We start from the raw sequence: 23,784 nt of genomic DNA on the forward strand, positions 1-23,784 counted from the left end.
CATGGCACTGCTACCGGCTTTTTAACATTGGTGTCAATGGAAAATCTTGCTCAGCTTGACATGGCACTGCTCCCAGTTTTTAACATTGGTGCCTATGGGAAATCTTGCTCAGCTTGACATGGCACTGCTCCCAGTTTTTAACATTGGCGCCTATGGGAAATCTTGCTCAGCTTGACATGGCACTGCTCCCGGCTTTTTAAGATTGGCGTCTATGGAAAATCTTGCTCAGCTTGACATGGCACTGCTCCCGCTTTTTAACATTGGCGTCTATGGAAAATCTTGGTTAGCTTGACATGGCATTGCTCCCGGTCACGAAGAGCATGGCGGCTTCTTAAAGTGGACGTACAGGTACGTCCATGTGCCCACCGCTGCCATTGTGCCAATGTATATCGGCATGCAGCAGTCGGCAAGTGGTTAAAGCGGAACTAAACTCTCTCAATCAACCTAAACTATTTTTAATCCTTGAAAAGATATAAAGAAAGGTAAATTTCCCAGGTACACAAAAAGTGCCAGAAAATGCCCGGTCAATAGGTTAACTGAAGCAAAAACTGGAGTCACTTTGCACACCTCTCTACAGGATGAGATTGTTTATCTTGCCTTTTAATTATGTCAAAATGGTTCTCCTCTTATGTTATGCCATCGTTTTGTGTTACATCTTAATTAAACATAAATGTCCTTTGTGCTCGTAATGGTGTTATGCGTTATCAGTTTCTAAAACACTATAAACCTAAAGAGTGTAGACTGCGGGCGAGGGGCCGCTACGAGCGATTCCATGACTGCAATCAAGCGGCACTTTGCGGTGTCATTACATATAACAACATTAGATGTATGTATTATTATCTCCATTCAGAGTCATCCTGAGGGGTAATTAGTGACAAGAAAACATTATGTGCAAAATGATAACCTTAATATCAGTGATATCGCACATCCAACAGCTCATAATCTCCACACGGCTGCTGAGAATAACTCAAGATGACAAATAAACGATCGGTTATCATAGAAAATGAGACACCTTTATATATAACAGAGACTCGGTTTGCTAAAAGAGTAGAGATTGTCTATTATTCAAAGTAAATATTCAATGAGCTTAGCAGTGGTGGCTGGTGCTCCATTTTTTTTGGGGGGGGGGGACAAACCAACCCAACCACCCCCCCTGCCAGCCCCACTAGCGCAAGCCCACTCGCCAGCCCCGCTTCTGGGTGGCTTTCTGGGGCTTCTCCTCTCGGCCAACGCGGACACTTCTCCTCCCGCTAGACATGTGCAATTCGTTTGATTCCAAGTTTGTTTTTTTACCGAATTTCGACAACTTTGTTAATTTGGAAATATCCGAATTAACAAAAAAACTGTTTACTGAATTTTCAGAATATTTGAAAATTCGTAAATTTGAAAATCTCATGAATGCGAAATTCGGAAATGTGAAAACTCGGAAATGTGAAAATTCGGAAATTTAGAAAATCGGCAAATTCGAAAATTTAGGAATTTTGAATTTCAGATTTTCTGAAATTTCTAATTTCCGAAATTTCCGTATTTTAAATTTTTTATATATATATTTCTTTCAATATCTTTATTGATTTTTGTATTTAAATTGATACATAAATATCCAAAGATAAAAAACATCCCTTAACACCTACCCAATACTAATTTACTTTTATTAAACCCCCCTCCTCCCCCACCTCTCCTGCTTTTTTCCCCGTATCCCCCTTTCTTTCTCTATACCCCTACTATGGATCCCAACCCCATCCTTTCCTCTCTTCTATTAAGTTCTACATATCTCCCTGACTGCTTAAAATATCTCCAGATTTTCCATTTGTTTTCAAACTGTTCTATTCCTTCCTCTCCACAAAACCTGAGATATTCCAGATTATAGATCTCGTCAACTTTTGTACACCAGCTTCCCATCTTAGGCCTTTCCTTCTCTTGCCACTGTCGGGGTATTAAGCTTTTGGCTGCGTTTATTAAATGGGGAACCAATGTTCTTAAGTACTGTAGAATTTACGAGATTTTCGTATTTACGAATTTTTGAATCTTCAAATTTACGAATTTTCGAATTTTCAAATTTACGGATTTTCGAATCTTCAAATTTACGATTTTTCGCATATCCAAAAAACTTCAGCAAACAGGTTTTCGTTAATTCAGATATTTTTTGGAGTTCGTTAAAAAAACAAATTCGGGACGAAACTAATTGCACATGTCTACGGAAATTTGGAAATTCGAAAATCCAGAAGTTCTAAAATTCGGAAATTCTAAAAACCAGAAAATAAGAACGAAGATTCAAAAGAACGAAAATCCGAAAATAAGAACAAAAAACTAACTAACGAATAATAACTATTAAATTATAGATATTGGAATTTGCTTTCAAATTCGGCTGTTAGTGAATGTAATGAATACGAATGTATCAGAAGTTACGAATTATAAGAAATAACGAATGCTGCATCTAAAAAAATCGAACGTTTCGAACTAAAAATATTAAATAACATTAGTAATAATAAAAACTTTTTGTTATTTTTATTATTAATTTGTTCTGTTTCATTTGTTTAGATGTGGCATTCGTTATTTCAGATATTGTGTAATTTTTGGATAAATTAGTATTTGTTACGTTCACTAACAGCTGAATTTGAAAGGACGTTAAAACATCTTTGGGATGAAAGGTGCTCTTGTTCCAACATGACTGCGCACCAGTGCACAAAGCAAGGTCCATAAAGACATTGATGAGCGAGTTTGGGGAGGAGGAACTTGACTGGCCTGCCCTGACCTCAACCCGATAGAGTACCTTTGGGATGAATTAGAGCAGAGACTGCGAGCCAGGCCTTCTTGTCCAACATCAGTGCCTGGCCTCACAAATGCACTTCTGGAAGAATGGTCAAACATTCCCATAGACACACTCCTAAACCTTGGGGGCGGCCTTACCTGAAGAGTTGGGTGGGGTGGGCCAACTTAACATTGAACCCTACGGACTAAAGCCATTAAAGTTCATGTGTGTGTAAAGGCTGGTGTCCCAATACTTTTGACAATTTAGTGTGTATGAGTGTACAGTCTTTCCACGTAATGGTAATGGTGACGTTCTCACTGCTTCTGATTTTCGAGTTGTCACTTCCAGTTATGACATCGCGGTTAAAACACGCAAGAGAACACCCGTAGGTGTTGTGCAGGAAGGGGCAGAGATGGCGAGCTCATGAGAAGTGCTCACTCTGCACCGTGATTACAGGAAAAAACGAAGAAGAGAAGCAGACAATTATTCTAATACTTTTCATTTGGGGCTCTCGGTGGTGGATAGAAATGTGAAATCTGTGAATAATTTAGAGGCACAGAAACGAGGAAACGCCATAAACGATTGTTCCCTGTCACATCTATTCAGCCTCCAAGACAAAACTCAGCATTTTCATCATTGGGATGGTAGTTTGGGGCTTTATAGGACTAGTGGATGGAAACTGCGATGATTTACATATAAGCTTCCAAGGATTCTGGCATGAAGGTCAAAAGTAGAAGGTTACATCAAAATCTTTATAAAATCCAAAGCAGCACTTCCATCCAATCATCCATGAAACATATATTATGTTTTTGTTAGACATGTGCACTGCCGAAAAATTAGTTAGTTTTTGATTCATTCGTTTTTTAGCTTTTTTTTGGGGAATTAACAAATTCGGGGGAAATTTGGAATTCGTAAATTCGGAATTTTCTAATTCAGAATTTTCGAATTTCCGAGTTTTGTAATTTAGAATTTCCGATTTTCGACTTTTCAAATTTCAGAATTTCCAAATTTCAGAAACTTCAAAAATTCGGAATTCAAGAATTCGGAATACGGAAATTCGAAAATCCGGGAATACGGAAATTCGTAAATTTTGTAAATTTAGAAATTTCGGAATTACAGTATATACTCGAGTATAAGCCAAGTTTTTCATCACATTGTTTTGTGCTGAAAATGCCCCCCCCCTCGGCTTATACTCGAGTCACCTTTTTGCGCCTGATCTCCCGGACTTTGGGGACCCGGTACTGGGTCCCCTGAACCCAACTCTTCATCTACAGGTGTGCACAGTTTTGTTGTCTGGGGGACCTACGGCCCGGGGAGCACCAATTTTTCAAAGCCGGGCACCCCTTCCATAGACTCCCATGTTAAACGGTCATTTCTCCGGTGACTTTGGGGGCCGGTACCGGTCGGTTGTAGGACCTGGAAAACATGTAGCCCTATTTCTCCTCTACAAGTGTGCAAAGTTTGTTGTCTGGGGGACCTACGGCTGGGGAGCACTGATTTTTCAAATCTGGGCACCCCTTCCATAGACTCCCATGTTAAACGTCAATCTAGTCATGGACACGGTGAGGCATGGGCACAGTGAGGCATGGACACAGGTGGCTGGCACTGATAGGCGCAAGTTATGGGCACTGATAGGTGGCTGGCACTGTTAGATGGCACTGATAGGCGGCACTTATAGGCACTGACAGGTGGCTGGCACTTATGCAACTGTGATAGTGTGTACTGTGTACAACAGTGTACTAGTGACAGTATTCATTCAGCGTTGCTCACACAATATATTTTACTTGCCGAGGGCTGCAATGATGTCCGTCCTGCTCTCCGTCCGCTCTCCGTCCACTCTCCGCCCACTCTTAGCACACTCTCAGCCCGCTCTCCGCCCCTCTCAGCCTGCAGTTAACACGATCTCAGCTAGCTCTCCACCTCTTCTCAGCCCCCGCTCTCCGCCCCCTCTCTGCCCCCTCTCTCCCCCCCCTCTCAGCCCACTCGTCACCTTAAAAAAAAAAGTATCGGCGGAAGCATCAGGAGCATTTGCACAAGTACAAATGCTCAGTATCGGTCCCGATACCGATACTAGTATCGATATCGGGACAACCCTAATACACACACACACACATATATGGAAAAACAAGTCCAACTCTACATATCACGTCAAAAAATGACTTGTGCGTAAACTTTGCAGAACTCGCTAACAATGCGTACTCACTGAATATATCATCTGGTTTCCCTTTGGAAATATTTTCATGCAGAAGCGCCCCATCGGCATCGCCCGCAGGCGTATAATACGATGTAAATCCTCAGACTTTTCATACGTGTTGTGGAGCTGCCTTCACATTTTTGGGTTTATTTCAAACTCTTTCACCCGGAGGTGATCGTCATTCAAACCGGCTAATAGATCGACGGGGGACTTCCCTGTAAAAATACATCGAATACCCTTGGATTTCTCACCTCTCCCGGGGGGGCCTTTGCTGCATTTTGGAAATTTCAGGGCTTGGCTGAGGAATTCCCTTTGTGGTTCATTAAAAAGTTTCTCTAGTGATATAGTTGGGCTTTCTGTGATAATCTCCTCTTTGTGTTTTCTCCTCCAGGGGAATATCACGTTTTCCTGCTCCGAGCCGCACATCGTCCCCATCACCTTCACCAGCCCCAGCGCCAGTTTCCTCCTCCTGCCCGGCACCCCGCAGATGGACGATCTGGCGGTCAGCTTCCAGTTCCGGACTTGGAACAGCGACGGTCTTCTCTTGTCCTCCAAGCTGTCCGGGGATTCCGGGATGCTCCTCCTCCAGCTGTATTCCGGGAAGCTGCTGCTGATGATTCAGAAGGAGTTGGTCAACATTCTGCCAATCACCGCAGGTAATGTTCTCCAAGAGTTAAATCCGATCCTCCGGCCTTCCCTTCGGTCTTGTGTACCGGATCCTCTCCTGGACTCAAAGGTCTTCCTCGGATTTCACCGCACACTGAGTGCATTAGAATCTAGACATGTGCGGTTTGTTTTGTTTCCTATTTGAAATTCGGACTAATTTAAATTTTTACTAAATTTTCGAATTACAATAGTACCACATTAAAATGAATCCGAAATAACAAAAAAAAAATTTCGGACGATATTCGAATTCGAAAAGTTTTCAAATTCAAATAGTTTTCAAAATCAACATTTTCTAATTCGATTCGTTTTCAAAATTAAATCGTTTTTGAATTCGAATAGTTTTCAAATTCATAGTTTTCTGATTCGTTTAGTTTTCAAATTAGAATCGTGTTTCGAATTCAAATTGTTTTCAAATTCAATTTTTTTTAATTCGTATTGTTTTTGAATTTAAATAGTTTTCAAATTCAAAGTTTTCGAAATAGATTAGTTTTCAAAATGAAATAGTTTTCAAACTCAAAGTTTTCGAATTAGATTAGTTTTCAAATTTGAATAGTTTTCGAATTAAATAGTTTTCAAATTCCAAGTTTTTGAATTAGATTAGTTTTCAAATTCAAAGTTTTCGAATTCAACGTTTTCAAATTCGAATCTTTTTCAAATTCATAGTTTTAAATTCGATTCATTTTCAAATTTGAATAGTATTTGAATAGTTTTCAAATTCATAGTTTTCGAATTCAAAGTTTTCAAATTCGATTTGTTTTCGAATTTGAACACTTTTCGATTTCGAATAGTTTTCAAATTCATAGTTTCGAATTCGTTGTGTTTTAAAATTTGAATAGCATTCGAATTCAAATAGTTTTATTATTCGATTTGTTTTTGAATTTGAATAGTTTTCGAATAAAAATATATTTTTTTTAATTCAAAGTTTCTGAATTCGATTTGTTATTGAATTTGAATAGTTTTCAATTTCAAACAGTTTTCAAATTCAAAGATTTAGAATTCACAGTTTTTGAATTCAATTAGTTTTCTAATTTGAATACTTTTCTAATAGTTTTCAAATTCATAGTTTTGAATTCGATTCATTTTCAAATTTGAATAGTATTCTAATTCAAATAGTTTTCTAATTCGATTCGTTTTTGAATTAGAATAGTTTTCGAATTCAAATAGTTTTCAAAATCAAAATTTTCTAATTCGATTAGTTTTCAAATTTGAATAGTTTTCGAATTCAAATACTTTTCAAATTCAAAGTTTACGAATTTGATTCATTTTTAAATTCAAAGTTTTCTAATTCGATTTGTTATTGAATTTGAATAGTTTTCGAATTCAAATAGTTTTCAAATTCAAAGATTTTGAATTTGATTCGTTTTCAAATTCAACGTTTTTTAAATCAATACGTTTTCGAATTTTAATACTTTTCGAATTCAAATCGATTTCAAATTCATAGTTTCGAATTCAAATAGTTTTCAAAATCAAAATTTTCTAATTCGATTAGTTTTCAAATTTAAATAGTTTTCGAATTCAAATAGTTTTCAAATTCAAAGTTTCCGAATATGATTCAAAGTTTTCAAATTTGATTCATTTTCAAATTTAAATAGTTTTCAAATTCAAAGTATTACGAATTTACATTTTTCTAAATTTCAGATGTATCCAAATTACAATAGTACCAAATTCAAATGGATTGCAAATAACAAAATAAATTCGGACAATATTTGAATTCAAAACGTTTTTAAATTCGAATAGTTTTCAAATTCAAAGTTTTACGGATTTTTATTTTTCGGAAATTCAGATGAAACCGAACTTCAATAGTACCGAATTTAAATGAATACAAATTAACAAAAAAATATTTTTCAAATTCAAATAATTTTCAAATTCAAAGTTTTCGATTTGTTTTAGAATTTGAATGGTTTTTGAATACAAATAGTTTTCAAATTAAAAATTTTGGAGGTGTGTGAAAGTGCAGTTTCATTTGTTTTAACCACTTAAGACCCGGACCATTATGCATGTTAAGGACCTTGCCCCTTTTTGCGATTCTGCACTGCGTCGCTTTAACTGACAATTGCGCAGTCGTGCGATGCGGCTCCCAAACACAATTGATGTGCTTTTTTTCCCACAAATAGAGCTTTCTTTTGGTGGTATTTGATCACCTCTGCATTTTATTTTTAATTTTTTGCTCTACAAACAAAAATAGAGCGACAATTTTGAAAAAAAATGCAATGTTTTTCACTTTTTGCTATAATAAATATCCCCCAAAAATAAATATATATATATTTTTTCCTCAGTTTAGGCCGATACGTATTCTTCTACATATTTTTGGTAAAAAAAATTGCAATAAGCGTTTATCGGTTGGTTTGTGCAAAATTTATAGCGTTTACAAAATAAGGGATAGTTTTATGGCATTTTTATTAGAATTTTATTTTTTACTACTAATGGCGGCGATCAGTGATTTTTTTCGTGATTGCGACATTATGGCGGACACATCGGACAATTTTGACACATTTTTGGGACCATTGTCATTTTCACAGCGAAAAGTGCTATAAAAATGCACTGTTACTGTGAAAATGACAATTGCAGTTTATGAGTTAACCACTAGGGGGCGCTGTAGGGGTTAAGTGTGACCTCATGTGTGTTTATAACTGTAGGGGGGGCAGGGCTGGACGTGTGACATCAGTGATCGTCTTTCTCTATATCAGGGAACAGACGATCGCTGACATTGCCACAATGAAGAACAGGGAAGCTGTGTTTACACACACCTCTCCTCGTTCTTCAGCTCCGGTGACCGATCGCGGGACACCGGCGGCAATCGGGTACCGCTGGCGCGGTCACGGAGCTTTGGCGCTTGCGACCCCACGGCTAGGCTTAAAGAGACACGTACAGGTACGTGATTGTGCCCAGCCGTGCCATTCTGCCGACGTATATCGGCGTGAAGGGGTCCTTAAGTGGTTATTTTGTTTTGTTTATTCGTTTTCGCAATTCAAATAGTTTTAAAGTTTTTGAAATGTTTTCGAATTTGAAAAGTTTTCCAATTTCTGAAGGATAGAAAAAAAAGGAATAGAATATAAAAAATTAGCTTAGTAAATTAAGTAAAGCTTCAGGTTGCCAAGAATTTCCAATCACCTGCAAGGAAAAATTTCCGAGCGACGGGGGGTGATTGGGGAATGCGGCACTCGAGCTGTGGAGGGTGATTGGCTGGCTGGAAAAAAGGGGGGGGTGGCTGGGTGGGTGGGGTGGGTCGGTTTCACCACCCCCCCCAAGAAAATTGAGCACCAGTTAGCTCTGATTGGATGATGGAAGTCAACAGAGCTTCTGCTCATTTTCTAATCTCTCCAGCAACTGCACGTGTCGAGTACAACTGCACTTCGCAAAACTGCACAGTCGATTTGCCTTTAGTAAATCAACCCCATGGCATTGCTCCCACTTATGAGTCAGTTTCAGGAAGTAACTTGAGTGGCTCTTCTCTGTATCTCCAGAACAGAAGCAGGTAAAATCAATGAAGTTTGCTGAGATCCTTGCAAGCGATAGAAACGGCTTGAAGAGGATTGATTTTTTTTTTCCTCAAAAGTGGAGTTGCACTTCAAACAATAATTACCGGTAACAAAATGTATCATTTTTCTGCCTTGACTAAAAGATGCTTTCTCAATTATAAGCTGATACTTGACTTTCGGTTCATTGGTGAAGGGTCACCATGAAACCACTTTGTTTAACCCCTTGCCACCAAATCATGTACCCGGTACGTCATTTGACTTCAAGTGGTTGTACCAGGACGGTATGCAGCTGCAGGCATCACCCCGGTTGCCGGTTCTTAGAGCCCACAGTCGTCTCTCTTATAAAAGCAGTTGGAGTGGCTAATAAGCTGCTAAATTGCTATTACAAGCAGTGGTAGGGGTCGCCCCCCCCCCTCTGCATTACGCAGCTCCCTCGCGATCTCCCGTCCCACTGGGAGACCCGAGCTACTACCCGTCATGTCTGCCAGCTAGATGGAGACCCATACACAGTGCCGGGACAAGGCCACCCAGAGCCCAGGGCCAACATGCCAACCTGGCCTCCCCCTAAGATGTATGAGCATTGTGTGTTAGTAACCCCCCCAACACAAATCCCCCCTTCTAGCATAAATCTTACCCCCCTAGAAAAATGTCCCCTCCTAGCACAAATACCCCCCTAGAAAAATGTCCCCTCCTAGCACAAATACCCCCCTAGAAAAATGTCTTCTCCTAGCACAAATATGGCCCACCCCCCCAAAAAAATATCTCCCCTCCTAGCACAAATCCTCTTCCCCATCCCCCTCTTCTTCACAAATCTCCCCCGATATCACTTTTCCTAGCACAACTCCCCAAATTTCCCCTCCTAGCACAAATACCCCCCTAGAAAAATGTCCCCTCCTAGCACAAATACCCCCCTAGGAAAATGTCCCCTCCTAGCACAAATACCCCCCTAGAAAAATGTCCCCTCTTAGCACAAATACCCCCCTAGGAAAATGTCCCCTCCTAGCACAAATACCCCCCTAGAAAAATGTCCCCTCTTAGCACAAATACCCCCCTAGGAAAATGTCCCCTCCTAGCACAAATACCCCCCTAGGAAAATGTCACCTCCTAGCACAAATACCCCGCTAAGAAAATGTCTTCTCCTAGCACAAATACCCCACTAGAAAAATGTCACCTCCTAGCACAAATTCTTACCGCCTAGCACAAATACCCCCCTAGAAAAATGTCCCCTCCTAGCACAAATACTCCCCTAGAAAAATGTCCCCTCCTAGCACAAATACCCCCCTAGAAAAGTGTCCCCTCCTAGCACAAATACGGCCCTGCCCCCCAAAAAAAATATCTCCCCTCCTAGCACAAATCCTCTTCCCCATCCCCCTCTTCTTCACAAATCTCCCCCAATATCACTTTTCCTAGCACAACTCCCCAAATTTCCCCTCCTAGCACAAATACCCCTCTAGAAAAATGTCCCCTCCTAGCACATATACCCCCCTAGGAAAATGTCCCCTCCTAGCACAAATACCCCCCTAGAAAAATGTCCCCTCTTAGCACAAATACCCCCCTAGGAAAATGTCCCCTCCTAGCACAAATACCCCCCTAGAAAAATGTCCCCTCCTAGCACAAATACCCCCCCTAGGAAAATGTCCCCTCCTAGCACAAATACCCCCCTAGGAAAATGTCACCTCCTAGCACAAATACCCCGCTAGGAAAATGTCCCCTCCTAGCACAAATACCCCACTAGAAAAATGTCATCTCCTAGCACAAATACCCACCTAGAAAAATGTCCCCTCCTAGCACAAATACGCCCCCCCCCAAAAAAAATATCTCCCCTCCTAGCACAAATCCTCTTCCCCATCCCCCTCTTCTTCACAAATCTCCCCCAATATCACCTTTCCTAGCACAACTCCCCAAATTTCCCTTCCGAGAACAATTCTTACCGCCTGCTGCCCCCCAAATCCCCTAGATATGTGCCATTAGTTTCGTTCCAAATTCTTTTATTTTTTTTTGTCAATATTCGGCATGTTCGTTAATTTTGAAAAATCTGAATTAACGAAAAAAATGTTTAACAAATTCTTTGGGAAACGAAAATTCGAAAGAACAAATATTGAAAAATATGAAATTTGAAAATCAGAAAGAATGAAAATCCAAAAATAAGAACGAAGATTTGAAAATCAGTAAGGTCGAAAAACCCGAAAGAACAAAAAACATTCGGATGAGTTATATTATAATTAAAATATTAAGTTTATTAACCGTTATTATAGTTTTTTATTTTTTATTATTACTTATTATTAACCACTTAAGGACTGTGTCACGCCGATATACATCGGCAGAATGGCACAGCTGGGCATATCAACGTATATATACGTTGCCTGTAATACGGCCCCTCCCCCCCACAGTTAGAACACATCCCTAGGAAGCACTTAACCCCTTCACTGCCAGTGTCATTTTTACAGTAATCATTGCATTTTTATAGCACTGATCGCTGTATAAATGACAATGGTCCCAAAATGGCATCAGAAGTGTCCGATGTGTCCGCCATAATGTCGCACTCACGATAAAAATCGCTGATCGCCCCCATTACTAGAAAAAAGTTATAAAAAAATATATATAAAAATGTCATAAAACTATCCCCTATTTTGTAGGCGCTAGAACTTTTGCGCAAACCAATCAATAAACTCTTATTGAGATTTTTGTTAACAAAAATAGGTAGAAGAATACGTATCGGCCTTGTTTTTTTTTTTTCAAAATTGTCGCTCTGTTTTTGTTTATAGCGCAAAAAATAAAAACCGCAGAGGTGATCAAATACCACCAAAAAAAGCTCTATTTGTGGGGAAAAAAGGGACGTCAATTTTGTTTGGGAGTCACGTCGCACGATCGCGCAAATGTCAGTTAAAGCGAATCAGTGCCGAACCGCAAAAAGTGCTCTGGTCTTTGGGCAGCCAAATGGTCCGGGGGCTGAAGTGGTTAATAAATAATAATAATAATAATAAAAACTATAATAACAGTTATAAACTATTAAATTCTAGGTATTGGAATTTTCATAGGAATTTGTCATTGAATGTAATGAATATGAAAACTACATGAGGGGGCAGAGACAAGATCAGTTATGCAGCACAAAGGGAGAAAACAGAGCTGTGGGAGGGACCCAAACAGGCCCCACCTGCTACAGTCTGCTTTTTAGAAAACTTCATGAGGGGGCAGAGACAAAACCAGTTATGCAGCACAAAGGGAGAAAGCAGAGCTGTGGGAGGGGCCCAAACAGGCCCCACCCGCTACAGTCTGCTTTTTAGAAAACTTCATGAGGGGGCGGACACAAGACCAGTTATGCAGCACAAAGGGAGAGAACAGAGCTGTGGGAGGGGCCCAAATAGGCCCCACCCACTACAATCTGCTTTTTAGAAAACTACAGGAGGGGGCGGAGACAAGACCAGTTATGCAGCACAAAGGGAGAAAATCGAGCTGTGGTAGGGGCCCAAACAGGCTCCACTCGCTACAATCTGCTTTTTAGAAAACTACAGGAGGGGGCGGAGACATAACCAGTTATGCAGCACAAAGGGAGAAACAGAGCTGTGGGAGGGGCCCAAACAGGCCCCACCCACTACAATCTGCTTTTTAGAAAACTACAGGAGGGGGCGGAGACAAGACCAGTTATGCAGCACAATGGGAGAAAACAGAGCTGTGGAAGGGGCCCAAACAGGTCCCACCTGCTACAGTCTGCTTTTTAGTAAACTACAGGAGGGGGCGGAGACAAGATCAGTTATGCAGCACAAAGGGAGAGAACAGAGCTGTGGGAGGGGCCCAAACAGGCCCCACCTTCTACAGTCTGCTTTTTAGAAAACTACAGGAGGGGGCGGAGACAAGACCAGTCAACCTGCACAAGAAGAGAGAGAAGCAGTGAGTGGTCTTTATTGCAGGAAGCTCCTGCAGAGAGGCACAAGAAAAAAAAATCCAGGGCCGGATTCAAAGAGATTTGCGCATTATTTACGGAGGCGCAGGGCAACGTTTTTGCCCTGCGCCCCCGCAAATTTGCTCCGCTGCCCTTGATTCACGGAGCAGAAGCTCCGTGAATTGCGCGGGCGCGCCGGCAAAATGCCCGGCGCTAGAGCACGCAATTTAAATGATCCCGTAGGGGGCGGGAATCATTTAAATTAGGCGCGTTCCTGCGCCGATCGTAGAGCGCATGCTCCGTCGGGAAACTTTCCCGACGTGCATTGCGGCAAATGACGTCGCAAGGACGTCATTTGCTTCAAAGTGAACGTGAATGGCGTCCAGCGCCATTCACGATTCACTTACGCAAACGACGTAAAATTCTAATTTCGCGACGCGGGAACGACGGGTATACGTAACATGGGCTGTCCCTGCTAAAAGCAGGGGCAGCCTTGCGCGAAAACCGCCGTACGTAAACAACGTAAATTGCGTACGCAGGGCTCGCGCAACGTTGTGAATCGGTGTTAGTATGCAATTTGCATACTATACACTGAGCACAACGTGAACGCCACCTAGCGTCCACCTCAAAAATGCAGCCTAAGATTTGCGGGCATAAGAGCCTTATGCCGCGCAGATCTTAGGCTGCAGTCGGCGTAACGAGGTTCCTGAATCAGGAGCACTCGTTACGCCGGGGCAAGTAAGCAATTGCGCTGTGTAACCTATGGTTACACAGGCGCAATTGCTTCTTGAATCTGGGCCCCAGTCTTTATAATCCTTCATCTTTCTATCCAAATCTAAAAAAAAAAATTGTTGGCAATAAAAGGTTGATGCTTTTTAGTAGCAAGATTTGAAAGATTTGAAGTTTTCGGATCTCATGTAATTAAATAAATATTTTACAGTCCGTAATCAGAGGGGAAGATATAAAGCTGGTGAGGTTTTGATGTCCCTTCACTTCTCTCGTTCCTCTGAGGTATAGCCAAGCCTCGGAGGTTAAATGGGCCTCCCACAAAAAGAACATTTCTAAAACCTCTGCGGGAGAGTTATTTTCTGTGAACATTTGACATCGCTCTTGTAGATGGTGTCTTTTGTGAACAGTCTTTAATGTCCAAGTGTTATTATGGATATTGACAAACTCAACGGGAGCTTAACATTAATTGCCTCTGTGGCCATAGGCTTGGAATCAAAACAAAATGCAGAAATTTGAAGTAGGACAACTCAGGTTTTATTTTTTTGCTTTCAAGAGACACGGGGAGAAATGTTCAGACATTAGGCAGAACAATTTTCACACAATTATGTAACCATGCAACTTTAAAATCATCACATGGAACTTGTTGAACAAAAGGAGTTTGGGTGCATTTTAGGGTCAATGCATTGTAAAAAATATTGTGCTGGGTCTACTCAAAAAATTGAGGCAACTATTTGCGTCAGCTTTTTAAGTTCTGTCACCTAAATGTATTTTTGTCTGACTCATTAGACTTGTTATGCTTTTTAACTTTCTTGTTTTAAATAAAGCCAACTCATTTTTTTTTCAGTTTATAGACCATAGTGTTTTAAGTTAGGAATGCATACCTTAACTTGTCAGAAATTATAGATTTAAGTAAAGCCATCTCAATTTTTTAAGTTTATAGACCATAGGTTTAAATAAGGCCAACTACATTTTTCCAGTTTATAGACCATAGGTTTAAGTAAGGCCAGCTAAATGTTTCCAGTTTATAGACAATTGGTTTAAGTAAAGCCAAGTACATTTTTCCAGTTTATAGACCATAGGTTTAAATAAGGCCAACTACATTTTTCCAGTTTATAGACCATAGGTTTAAGTAAGGCCAGCTAAATGTTTCCAGTTTATAGACAATAGGTTTAAGTAAAGCCAGCTACATTTTTCCAGTTTATAGGCCATAGGTTTAAGTAAAGCCAACTCAATGTTTCCAGTTTATTTTATAGACTATAGCCCGGATTCAGAAAGGAGTTACGTCGGCGTATCTCCAGATACGCCGTCGTAACTCCGAATGCAGGCCGCTAGGGGCACTTCCCTAGACTTCAGCATCGAATATGCAAATTAGGTAGATATGCCGATTCAGAAACGTCGTCCGCCCGGCGCATTTTTTTTACGTCGTTTACGTAAGGCTTTTTCCGGCGTAAAGTTACCCCTGCTCTATGAGGCGTAGCCAATGTTAAGTATGGACGTCGGGCCAGCATCAAATTTTGCGTCGTTTACGTCATTTGCGTAAGTCGGTCGCAAATATAGGGCTTTGCGTAAGTTACGTTCACGTCGAAACCAATGAGGCTTTGCGGCGTAATTTGGAGCATGCGCACTGGGATAAGTCCACGGACGGCGCATGCGCCATTAGTAAAAAACGTAATTTACGTGGGGTCACCATTCATTAACATACAACACGCCCACTGCCTGGATAATTTGTATTATGCGGGCTTATGCCAGACCACATACGCTACGCCGCCGTAACTTAGGGCGCAGGTTCTTTCTGAATACAGAACCTGCCTCACTAGGTTACGGCGGCGTAGCGTATCTGAGATACGCTACGCCCGCACAAAGTTACGCCGGGCTTTCTGAATCCGGGCCCAAAGGTTTAAGTAAAGCCAACTAAATTTTTCTAGTTTTTAGACCATAGGTTTAAGTAAAGCCAACTAATTTTTTTTTTCAGTTTATAGACCATAGGTTAAAGCAGAGTTCCACCCAAAAATGCTTCGAAATCCCCCCCCCCCCCTCTGATGTCACAATTGGCTCCTTTAAGGGGGAGGAGGGAGCAGATACCTGTGTAATACAGGTATCTGCTCTCACTTCCGGGCATAGGTCGCCGTGGTGACCTACGTCATGTCCGGCGCCTTAACTGAAAATTGCTCGGTAATGCGACGCTGTACCCAAACAAAGTTTGCGTCCTTTTTTTCCCCACAAATAGAACTTTCTTTTGGTGGTATTTGATCACTGCGGTTTTTATTTTTTGCACTATAAACAAAAATAGACTGACAATTTTGCAGCCAAACTGTGCCCATTTAAAGCCTCACGGTGCCCATCTGCAGTATCATTGTGCCCATTTACAGCCTCACTGTGCCCATCTGCAGCCTCACGACCCATTTTCAGCCTCACTGTGCCCATTTTCAGCCTCACTGTGCCCATCTGTAGCCTCACTGTGCACATCTGCAGCCTCACTGCCTATTTTTAGCCTCCCTGTGCCCATCTGCAGCCTTACTTTCCCCATTTTCAGCCTCATATACCTGTCTTAACTGTTCTGCACCATCAACTGTGACAAAGCCCTGCCTCCTCGTCCGTGATAGACGGAACACTGATTCAGTTTCCCAGCATTGTCTATCACAGACGAGGAGGAGGCGGGGCATTTGTTACAGTGGACGGTGTGGACGGCGCAAAACAGTTAAGACTGACACAGCGGGAGATCCTCACTCGAGTATAAGCCGAGGGGGGCTTTTTCAGCACAGAAAAATTGAAAAATCAGCTTATACTCGAGTATATACGGCAATATTAGAGACAGGAAGAAAAAAATAGCGAAAGAGTCATGCAAAGTCCAACCTCCTAGCAATTTGTTTTAGATTTTTTTTCCTGTTTAAGTTAAATGTCCCACTTTCAATTTAGAAAATCTTATTTCACAATATTTCTCCCATTTTATGTTTTAGCAGTATGGCTAAAAACATTTAAGAAGTTATGTAATTTTTTTTTATTTAACATTTTCAGTTGTCTCAGCATGATAAGCTAACAAATCAGGAAAAGGTCAGAGTAATCTGAGAATATTTAACTGAGAAAAAGATCAGAGAAGGAAAAAAGTATCACTGAAGAAATAACCAGGTAACAGAAACCAAAGAGAAGCGGTTATCTGAGGACAGGCATAAGTGAGAATGAAGAGAATATATTATCCCCAAGCTCTTTTTTCGAGGTGGCCATAACACATCCTGACCTTGCTCACCACTTGTCTTCTTTTCAAAAAAGGACTCCATTTCTTTGACATGATGAAGCTCCTTTTACACATATATATATATATTTTAAATCATAAAAGTTTAACCACTTAAGACCCGGACCATTATGCAGGTTAAGGACCTTGCCCCTTTTTGCGATTCGGCACTGCGTCGCTTTAACTGACAATTGCGCGGTCGTGTGACGTGGCTCCCAAACAAAATTGGCGTCCTTTTTTTCCCACAAATAGAGCTTTCTTTTGGTGGTATTTGATCACCTCTGCAAGTTTTTTTTTTTGCGCTATAAACAAAAATAGAGCGACAATTTTGAAAAAAATGCTATATATTTTTTAATTTTTGCTATAATAAATATCCCCAAAAAATATATAAAAAACATTATTTTTCCTCAGTTTAGGCCGATACGTATTCTTCTACCTATTTTTGGTAAAAAAATGGATTGGTTTGCGAAAAATTTATAGCGTTTACGAAATAGGGAATAGTTTTATGGCATTTTTATTAATATATATTTTTTTTTAACTTCTAATGGCGGCGATCAGCGATTTTTTTTCGTGACTCTGACATTATGGCAGAGACATTTTTGGGACCATTGTCATTTTCACAGCGAAAAGTGCTATAAAAATGCATTGTTTACTGTGAAAATGACAATTGCAGTTTAGGAGTTAACCACTAGGGGGCGCTGAATGGGTTAAGTGTGACCTCATATGTGTTTATAACTGTAGGGGGGGCGGGGCTGGACGTGTGACTATCAGTGACATTGCCACAATGAAGATCGGGGAAGGTTTGTTTACACACACCTCTCCCTGTTCTTCAGCTCCGGTGACCGATCGCGGGACACCGGCGGCAATCGGGTCCCACGGGCGCGGTCACGGAGCTTCGGACCGGGTCGGCTGGGCCTTAAAGAGACACGTACAGGTACGTGCTCGTGCCATTCTGCCGAAGGGGTCCTTAAGTGGTTAAGAAATAAATTCCTTTTGTTTTTCAGGCAGTGGTTTAAATGATGGTTTATGGCACACGGTTGCAATTAACGCCAGAAGACATCGCGTCTCCCTAACATTAGACAATGGGGCTACGACACCGGTCCACGTCACCATGCCGCTACAGATTTCCACAGGACACCGCTATTATTTTGGAGGTGAGTGGGATCTTATGCCATCCTAATATGTTAAAAACAAGAATTTCAATAAATTGATGGCATGCTCTAGATTTGATATGGGGGTCATATGTATAAAAAAAAGACAATACTTAACATAAGGTCATCTAAACCAAACTGCGTTGGTGGCGTTTATACTGAACCCTAAGAAAAGTCTTCCGGGGAACAGAGGTGCTTATCTTGAATTGAGAACTGAACCCATGGGGGGTGAGATACATCAAAACAGGAGTGTATAGAATCCAATCAGCTTCCAGGTTTGAGCCAACGTTCACTTTGGGCCGATTTGGCATGCCGGTGTTCTGACGAGAAATTCCCCCATTGAATAATGCCTGCCTGGTACTCCGCATGCGCAGCGCTTGCGCAATACGGAGCCGCCTAAAGCCTCTGAACATCGGAATTAACGATCAGCTGTAGACGGTGCCTGCGTACAATAGCCGACATTGTGCCACATGCTCCCGATGCTCGTGCAAGTCTGCAAGGGGCGGAATTCTTCATGATGGGCACGTGTGAGGGTTGGATGCCTACAGAAGAAGGCATATTTTGTAAAGATGGGCAATTTTTGGGGGGGCGCAAACAAACTGAAAAAAAAAACAAAAACATCAATTGTAGCCACTGTGCCATCAAACGCAGCCACTATGCCCATCAAACGCAGCCACTGTGCCATCAAATTCAGCCACTGTGCCCATCAAACGCAACTGTACCCATAAGTTGCCACCAATGTGCCATCAAACGCAGCTATTGTACCCATCAATTGCTGCCAGTGTGCCCATCAATTGCTGCCAGTGTGCCCATCAACTGCCGCTACTGTGCCCATCAACTGCCGCTACTGTGCCAGTCCGGCAATTACCTTGTCTCATGGGGCAGCGGGTCATGGTGGTGTCCTCCACGCTCCTCGGTGTCTTCTCCCGTCCTCTGCTATGATTGGACACCTAATAGGCGGCGTCCAATCACATTGCCTGTCATTTCAGCCAATAAGATGACAGGTAACAAACCCGAGCACCTGATTGGCTGAGAGGCGGTTCAGTGTTAGGGAAGCAAATATTCTCATTCTCTTTCCTAGCACAACGCTAAGTGAACTGCGAGCACCCAGCATGGCGCCTGCTGTTTACCTTTTTGGACGCCTATTAGAGACTATGGGCCAGATTCACAAAAGAGATATGATGGCGTATCTCCTGATATGCCGTTGTATCTCTGAGATACGATTGTCGTATCTATGCGCCTGATTCATAGAATCAGGTTACGCATAGATAGCCCTAAGATCCGACTTACACCGTCGGATCTTAGGCTGCAATTCTAGGCCGGCCGATAGGTGGCGATTCCATTGCGGTCGGCGTAGAATATGCAAATGACTAGTTACGCCGATTCACGAAAGTCCGCTTTGCCCGTCGATGTAAATTTACGTTGTTTCCGTAGAGATACGCCACGTAAAACTAAAGCTGCCCTCTAGGTGGTCTAGCCAATGTTAAGTATGGCTGTCGTTCCCGCGTCAAAATTAGAAATTTCACGTCGTTTGCGTAAGTCGTCCGTGAATGGCGCTGAACGCCATTTACGTTAACGTCAAAACCAATGACGTTCTTGCGACGTCATTTAGCGCACTGCACGTCGGGAAATTTTAGGGACGGAGCATGCGCAGTACGTTCGGTGCGGGAACGCACCTAATTTAAATGGTCCCCGCCCCATTTGAATTAGGCGGGCTTGCGCCTGGCGAAATTTACGCTACGCCGCCGCAAGTTTACAGGCAAGTGCTTTGTGAATCAAGCACTTACGCTGAAAACTTGCGGCGGTGTAACGTAAATGTAATACGTTACGCCGCCGCAGCGTAGGGCGATTCTACGTGAATCTGGCCCTATGGCTCTAATCAGGTGCTTCCAAATAATACCCTGTCGCTGTAATTCAGGGGCCCGAAAAGTGTTCGGGCACCTGAATAGGGGGTGGCAGCGGCAAACCTAGATAGATAGTTTCATGCAATGCAATCTATGGTGGTAGAGAGGTGGCAGGAGAGCGAAATGTCATGAAAGACATTGGCACATGCATCAATATAAACACACACAATTTCAAATGCAAAGGTCTTTCCAATTTAAATAGAATCCCATAATGAAATGTGAATACTATATGTGTGATGAACAGATAAAAGGAACATAATAAGAATCCGGTCCGTTCATCGATAAAATACTGTGCTGAGTTCTGTTCTCATAACCTGAGAGTTTATGACAAAAGCTTGTGTAATAAAAGAACATCAGGAATGCTGGGACCTTGGGGTCATCCATCAATAGCGCTCATAAAAAAAGTAAACGCATTATGTGAGATTATGAATCTGATTAGACGCGGTGTCTGTCTCTTACCAAAACAGGCTGTCCGGATCATCCAGCCACCTCGTCCTGTATAAATCCAATCTCGTCATTTCAAGGATGTATGAGACTCATCTTTATTGATAATCAACCCAAGGACCTCATCTTGGTTCAGCGCGGCGTCCTGGGGAATTTCAGCGACTTGCAGATTGATATGTGTGGCATAAAAGACAGGTAATTTAATTGTTGTGTTTGAAGTGAACATTATATCATCCCTCCAGGGTACTCAGGGTCTTTCACTAGACCTCCGTCCAGGTAGACTGGAGTCTCTTGGGTAGGCCGAAAGTCGCCCAATGATGTCTAAGTCATCTCACATGGCATGTCTCCATTCCATGGAGCATAGGCTCTACACCAAAAATCTTCTGAATTACCCTACATGTCTAAATATAAGTACAGAGAAGAGCTCTATGACCTGTGTGAAAATGGTTCTAGCTAGTAACAGTTGGTAACATTTAAGTGGACTTGTTCTGTAATGTCAAAGATGTTTCACTGCTTATAAAAACCTTTGTCATGTCATACTTACCTCCACTGCGCACCGCGTTTTGCACAGAGTGGCCCGATCCTGGTCTTCTGTGGTCCCTCAGCGGCTGTCCCGGCTCCTCCCCGCAAGAGCTAACCGCCGTTCTGGAAAGCGCTCTCCCAAGGGGGTTAGCTTGCGGGAGCGCTCCCGTGATACAGACGGTGGCTATGACCGCCGACTGTATTACTCGGCCCCGCCACCGGGAGCCAATGGATGCACAGCTGTCAATCATCCAATGAATGAGCCGAGAAGAGCCGGCCAAGAAGCCAGCGCATTCACGACGCGGGGCTTTTCGAGGGCTCAGGTAAGTAAATGGGGGGCTGGGCGGGCCTATAAGCATCAGATGTTTTTTCACCTTAGTGCATAGGATGCATTAAGGTGAAAAAACGCAAAGCTTTACAACCCCTTTAAGTGTCGAAACATATCCCAGCATGTATATCTACTCCTTTATCCAATTACCATTGAATGTGTCAAGACAGATGTTGGTAGTCCAATCACATGACACTTTTTGACACTTGGACAATCAACATCTGCCTTGACAAGTTCCATTTTGTTTGGATTGAGTTGCCTGCCACACAGCTGGTGGGATTTAAAACCCTTGATTTTTTTCTGCAGGCTTCTGGGATGGATCAAAGCAATGATCTGTGCGGGAGCTAACCATTTAGAATTGCTCTGGCGGGGAAAAATGCCCCTTACACTTGTGGCCATTAGGAAGAATTACACCCTTACGGATAGATAAAAAGAACAATGGTGTCAGTGGGAACTTTCTGAGAGACAGAAATTGTTCATTGCTCAAGGAACCACAATAACCTCTGGAGGAAGCCAAGGGTTCCATGGAAACCTGGTTGAGAAACCCTGTAATAGATTTTGGAGATTTCAGGAGTGAGAACACCTAGTGATGTAGGCCGGCTAGAAACTCAATTACAAAATTCTGTCTTCCTTGGTCCCAAGGGGAACATGCTGGTGGTTACTATTGGGGTTATATGTGTAATATGCAGAGTGTAATGGAGTTGCATTATAGGTAGTTTGACCTACTAGTAGTAAGGTTATTTAAGGGATGGAGAGGGGGTGTTTACTTTGTGTATAAATTGTTTTTTAAATTGTATTATGATCATGTCCAGTGGTGGGTCATGTTGGGGGGGTGTAGTGTTCTATGTATAGAGTGTAATAGAATTGTATTATGATCATGTTCAGTGGTCGGTCATGTTGGAGGTGTAGTGTTCTATGTATAGAGTGTAATAGAATTGTATTATGATCATGTCCAGTGGTGGGTCATGTTGGGGGTGTAGTGTCCTATGTATAGAGTGTAATAGAATTGTATTATGATCATGCCCAGTGGTGGGTCATGTTGGGGGTTGTAGTGTTCTATGTATAGAGTGTAATAGAATTGTATGATGATCATGTCCAGTGGTGGGTCATGTTGGGGGTTTGGAGGTGTTACTTCCATGGGGTTCAGCCTTGTTGTCTACCCAAGGATTTTATATTTATTGTTTATGGAAACATACATAGATGTGTCCTAATTTAAACCTGAAATTTGTTTCTAACAATGATAAAAAAAGTTGAAAAAGAAACATGGACGGTGGTCGGGACCTCACCAATTGTAACAATCTCAATCTCTTTCACGCACGTCATGCTGGTCACTGTAGCTAACCATTATAATGAAAGGGATATACGATCAAACAACAGACACGGAGCTTTAAAGAGGACAAACACAGGAGGAATTTCAATGGGTTTTATTTGTTCCTTTTCCATTTTTTTTTTAAAGCGAATGCAGATTTAAAAGCTTCCGTGTTTTGCTGTTGAATGAATGCAGAATTGGAACGAATGTTGACAGATGATTTCACAGAGCGCTTAAATAGAACACAATTATATCTGTCTCTGGACCGATTTGAAACAAGTCTGTGAATGGAACTTAATTACTTATTTTGTGAATGTATGCCACAATTCTGAATAGACATCTGATTGGACAATTTATGTGAATTAGAGGATAGAGAATTTGTTTTTTGTTTTTTTGTTCAAAGGGAAAATAAAAGAAGGAATGAATGAAATATCCATTTGCTTTTCCAATGACAGTATTTACCTCCAACGACAGAACCCTTTGGTGTTTTTTTTTTTTTATTATAGCCTGTTATGCCGCGTACACACGATCGGTTAAACCGATGAGAATGGTCTGATGGACCATTTTCATCGGTCCAAACTGATCTTTGTGTGGGCACCATCGGTTATATAACCATCGGTTAAAAAAAAGCCAACTTGTTTTAAATTTAACCGATGGGAAAAAAAAACGATCGTTTGTAGGCACAACCATCGGTTAAAAATCCATGCATGCTCAGAATCAAGTCGACGCATGCTTGGAAGCATTGAACTTTTTTTTTTTTCAGCACATCGTTGTGTTTTACGTCACCACGTTCTGACCCGATCGTTTTTTTAACCGATGGTGTGTAGGCGTATGGGTAAGGATCTCGCGCCAACAATTACATAAATGAAATGTGTAAATATATGAGAGCTGCTCCCCAAAAACTCAAATAATGAATGCAAATATGGAAAGTAAAAGACAGGGGGTGCTAGTGAGAATGAAAATACATAAAATGAAAATCCAAAATACAAAAAGACAGTCACAATATATAGTCACAATTGTGCAAAAGTGAACGCTGTCCGTGCTGGGGAGACTTACAGCGTGCGCTCCACCTCTCGATGATGAGGAACCAGCTGGACCGGAAGGTGCTGTGCGTGTTCACGTACCGCCTCGACGTACGTTTCAATATGTCGTCATCAGGAAGCGTCCACGCTGTCTTTTACTTTCCACGATGGACCATCA

General features: G+C 41.7%; 1 protein-coding gene across 1 annotated transcript in view; it reads left to right on the forward strand.

The window, feature by feature from the left end:
• CNTNAP5 (contactin associated protein family member 5) overlaps positions 1-23,784 on the forward strand; it is a 373,233-nt gene that overhangs the window by 132,661 nt on the left and 216,788 nt on the right. The window contains exons 7-9 of the mRNA XM_040358233.1: positions 5,335-5,599; positions 17,931-18,080; positions 20,449-20,620. Of these exons, the coding sequence (XP_040214167.1) occupies positions 5,335-5,599; positions 17,931-18,080; positions 20,449-20,620 (587 nt within the window). The remainder of the gene's footprint in view (positions 1-5,334; positions 5,600-17,930; positions 18,081-20,448; positions 20,621-23,784) is intronic.

This window comes from Rana temporaria, chromosome 6 (genome assembly GCF_905171775.1).
Source record: "Rana temporaria chromosome 6, aRanTem1.1, whole genome shotgun sequence".
NCBI classification, from domain to species: Eukaryota; Metazoa; Chordata; class Amphibia; order Anura; family Ranidae; genus Rana; species Rana temporaria.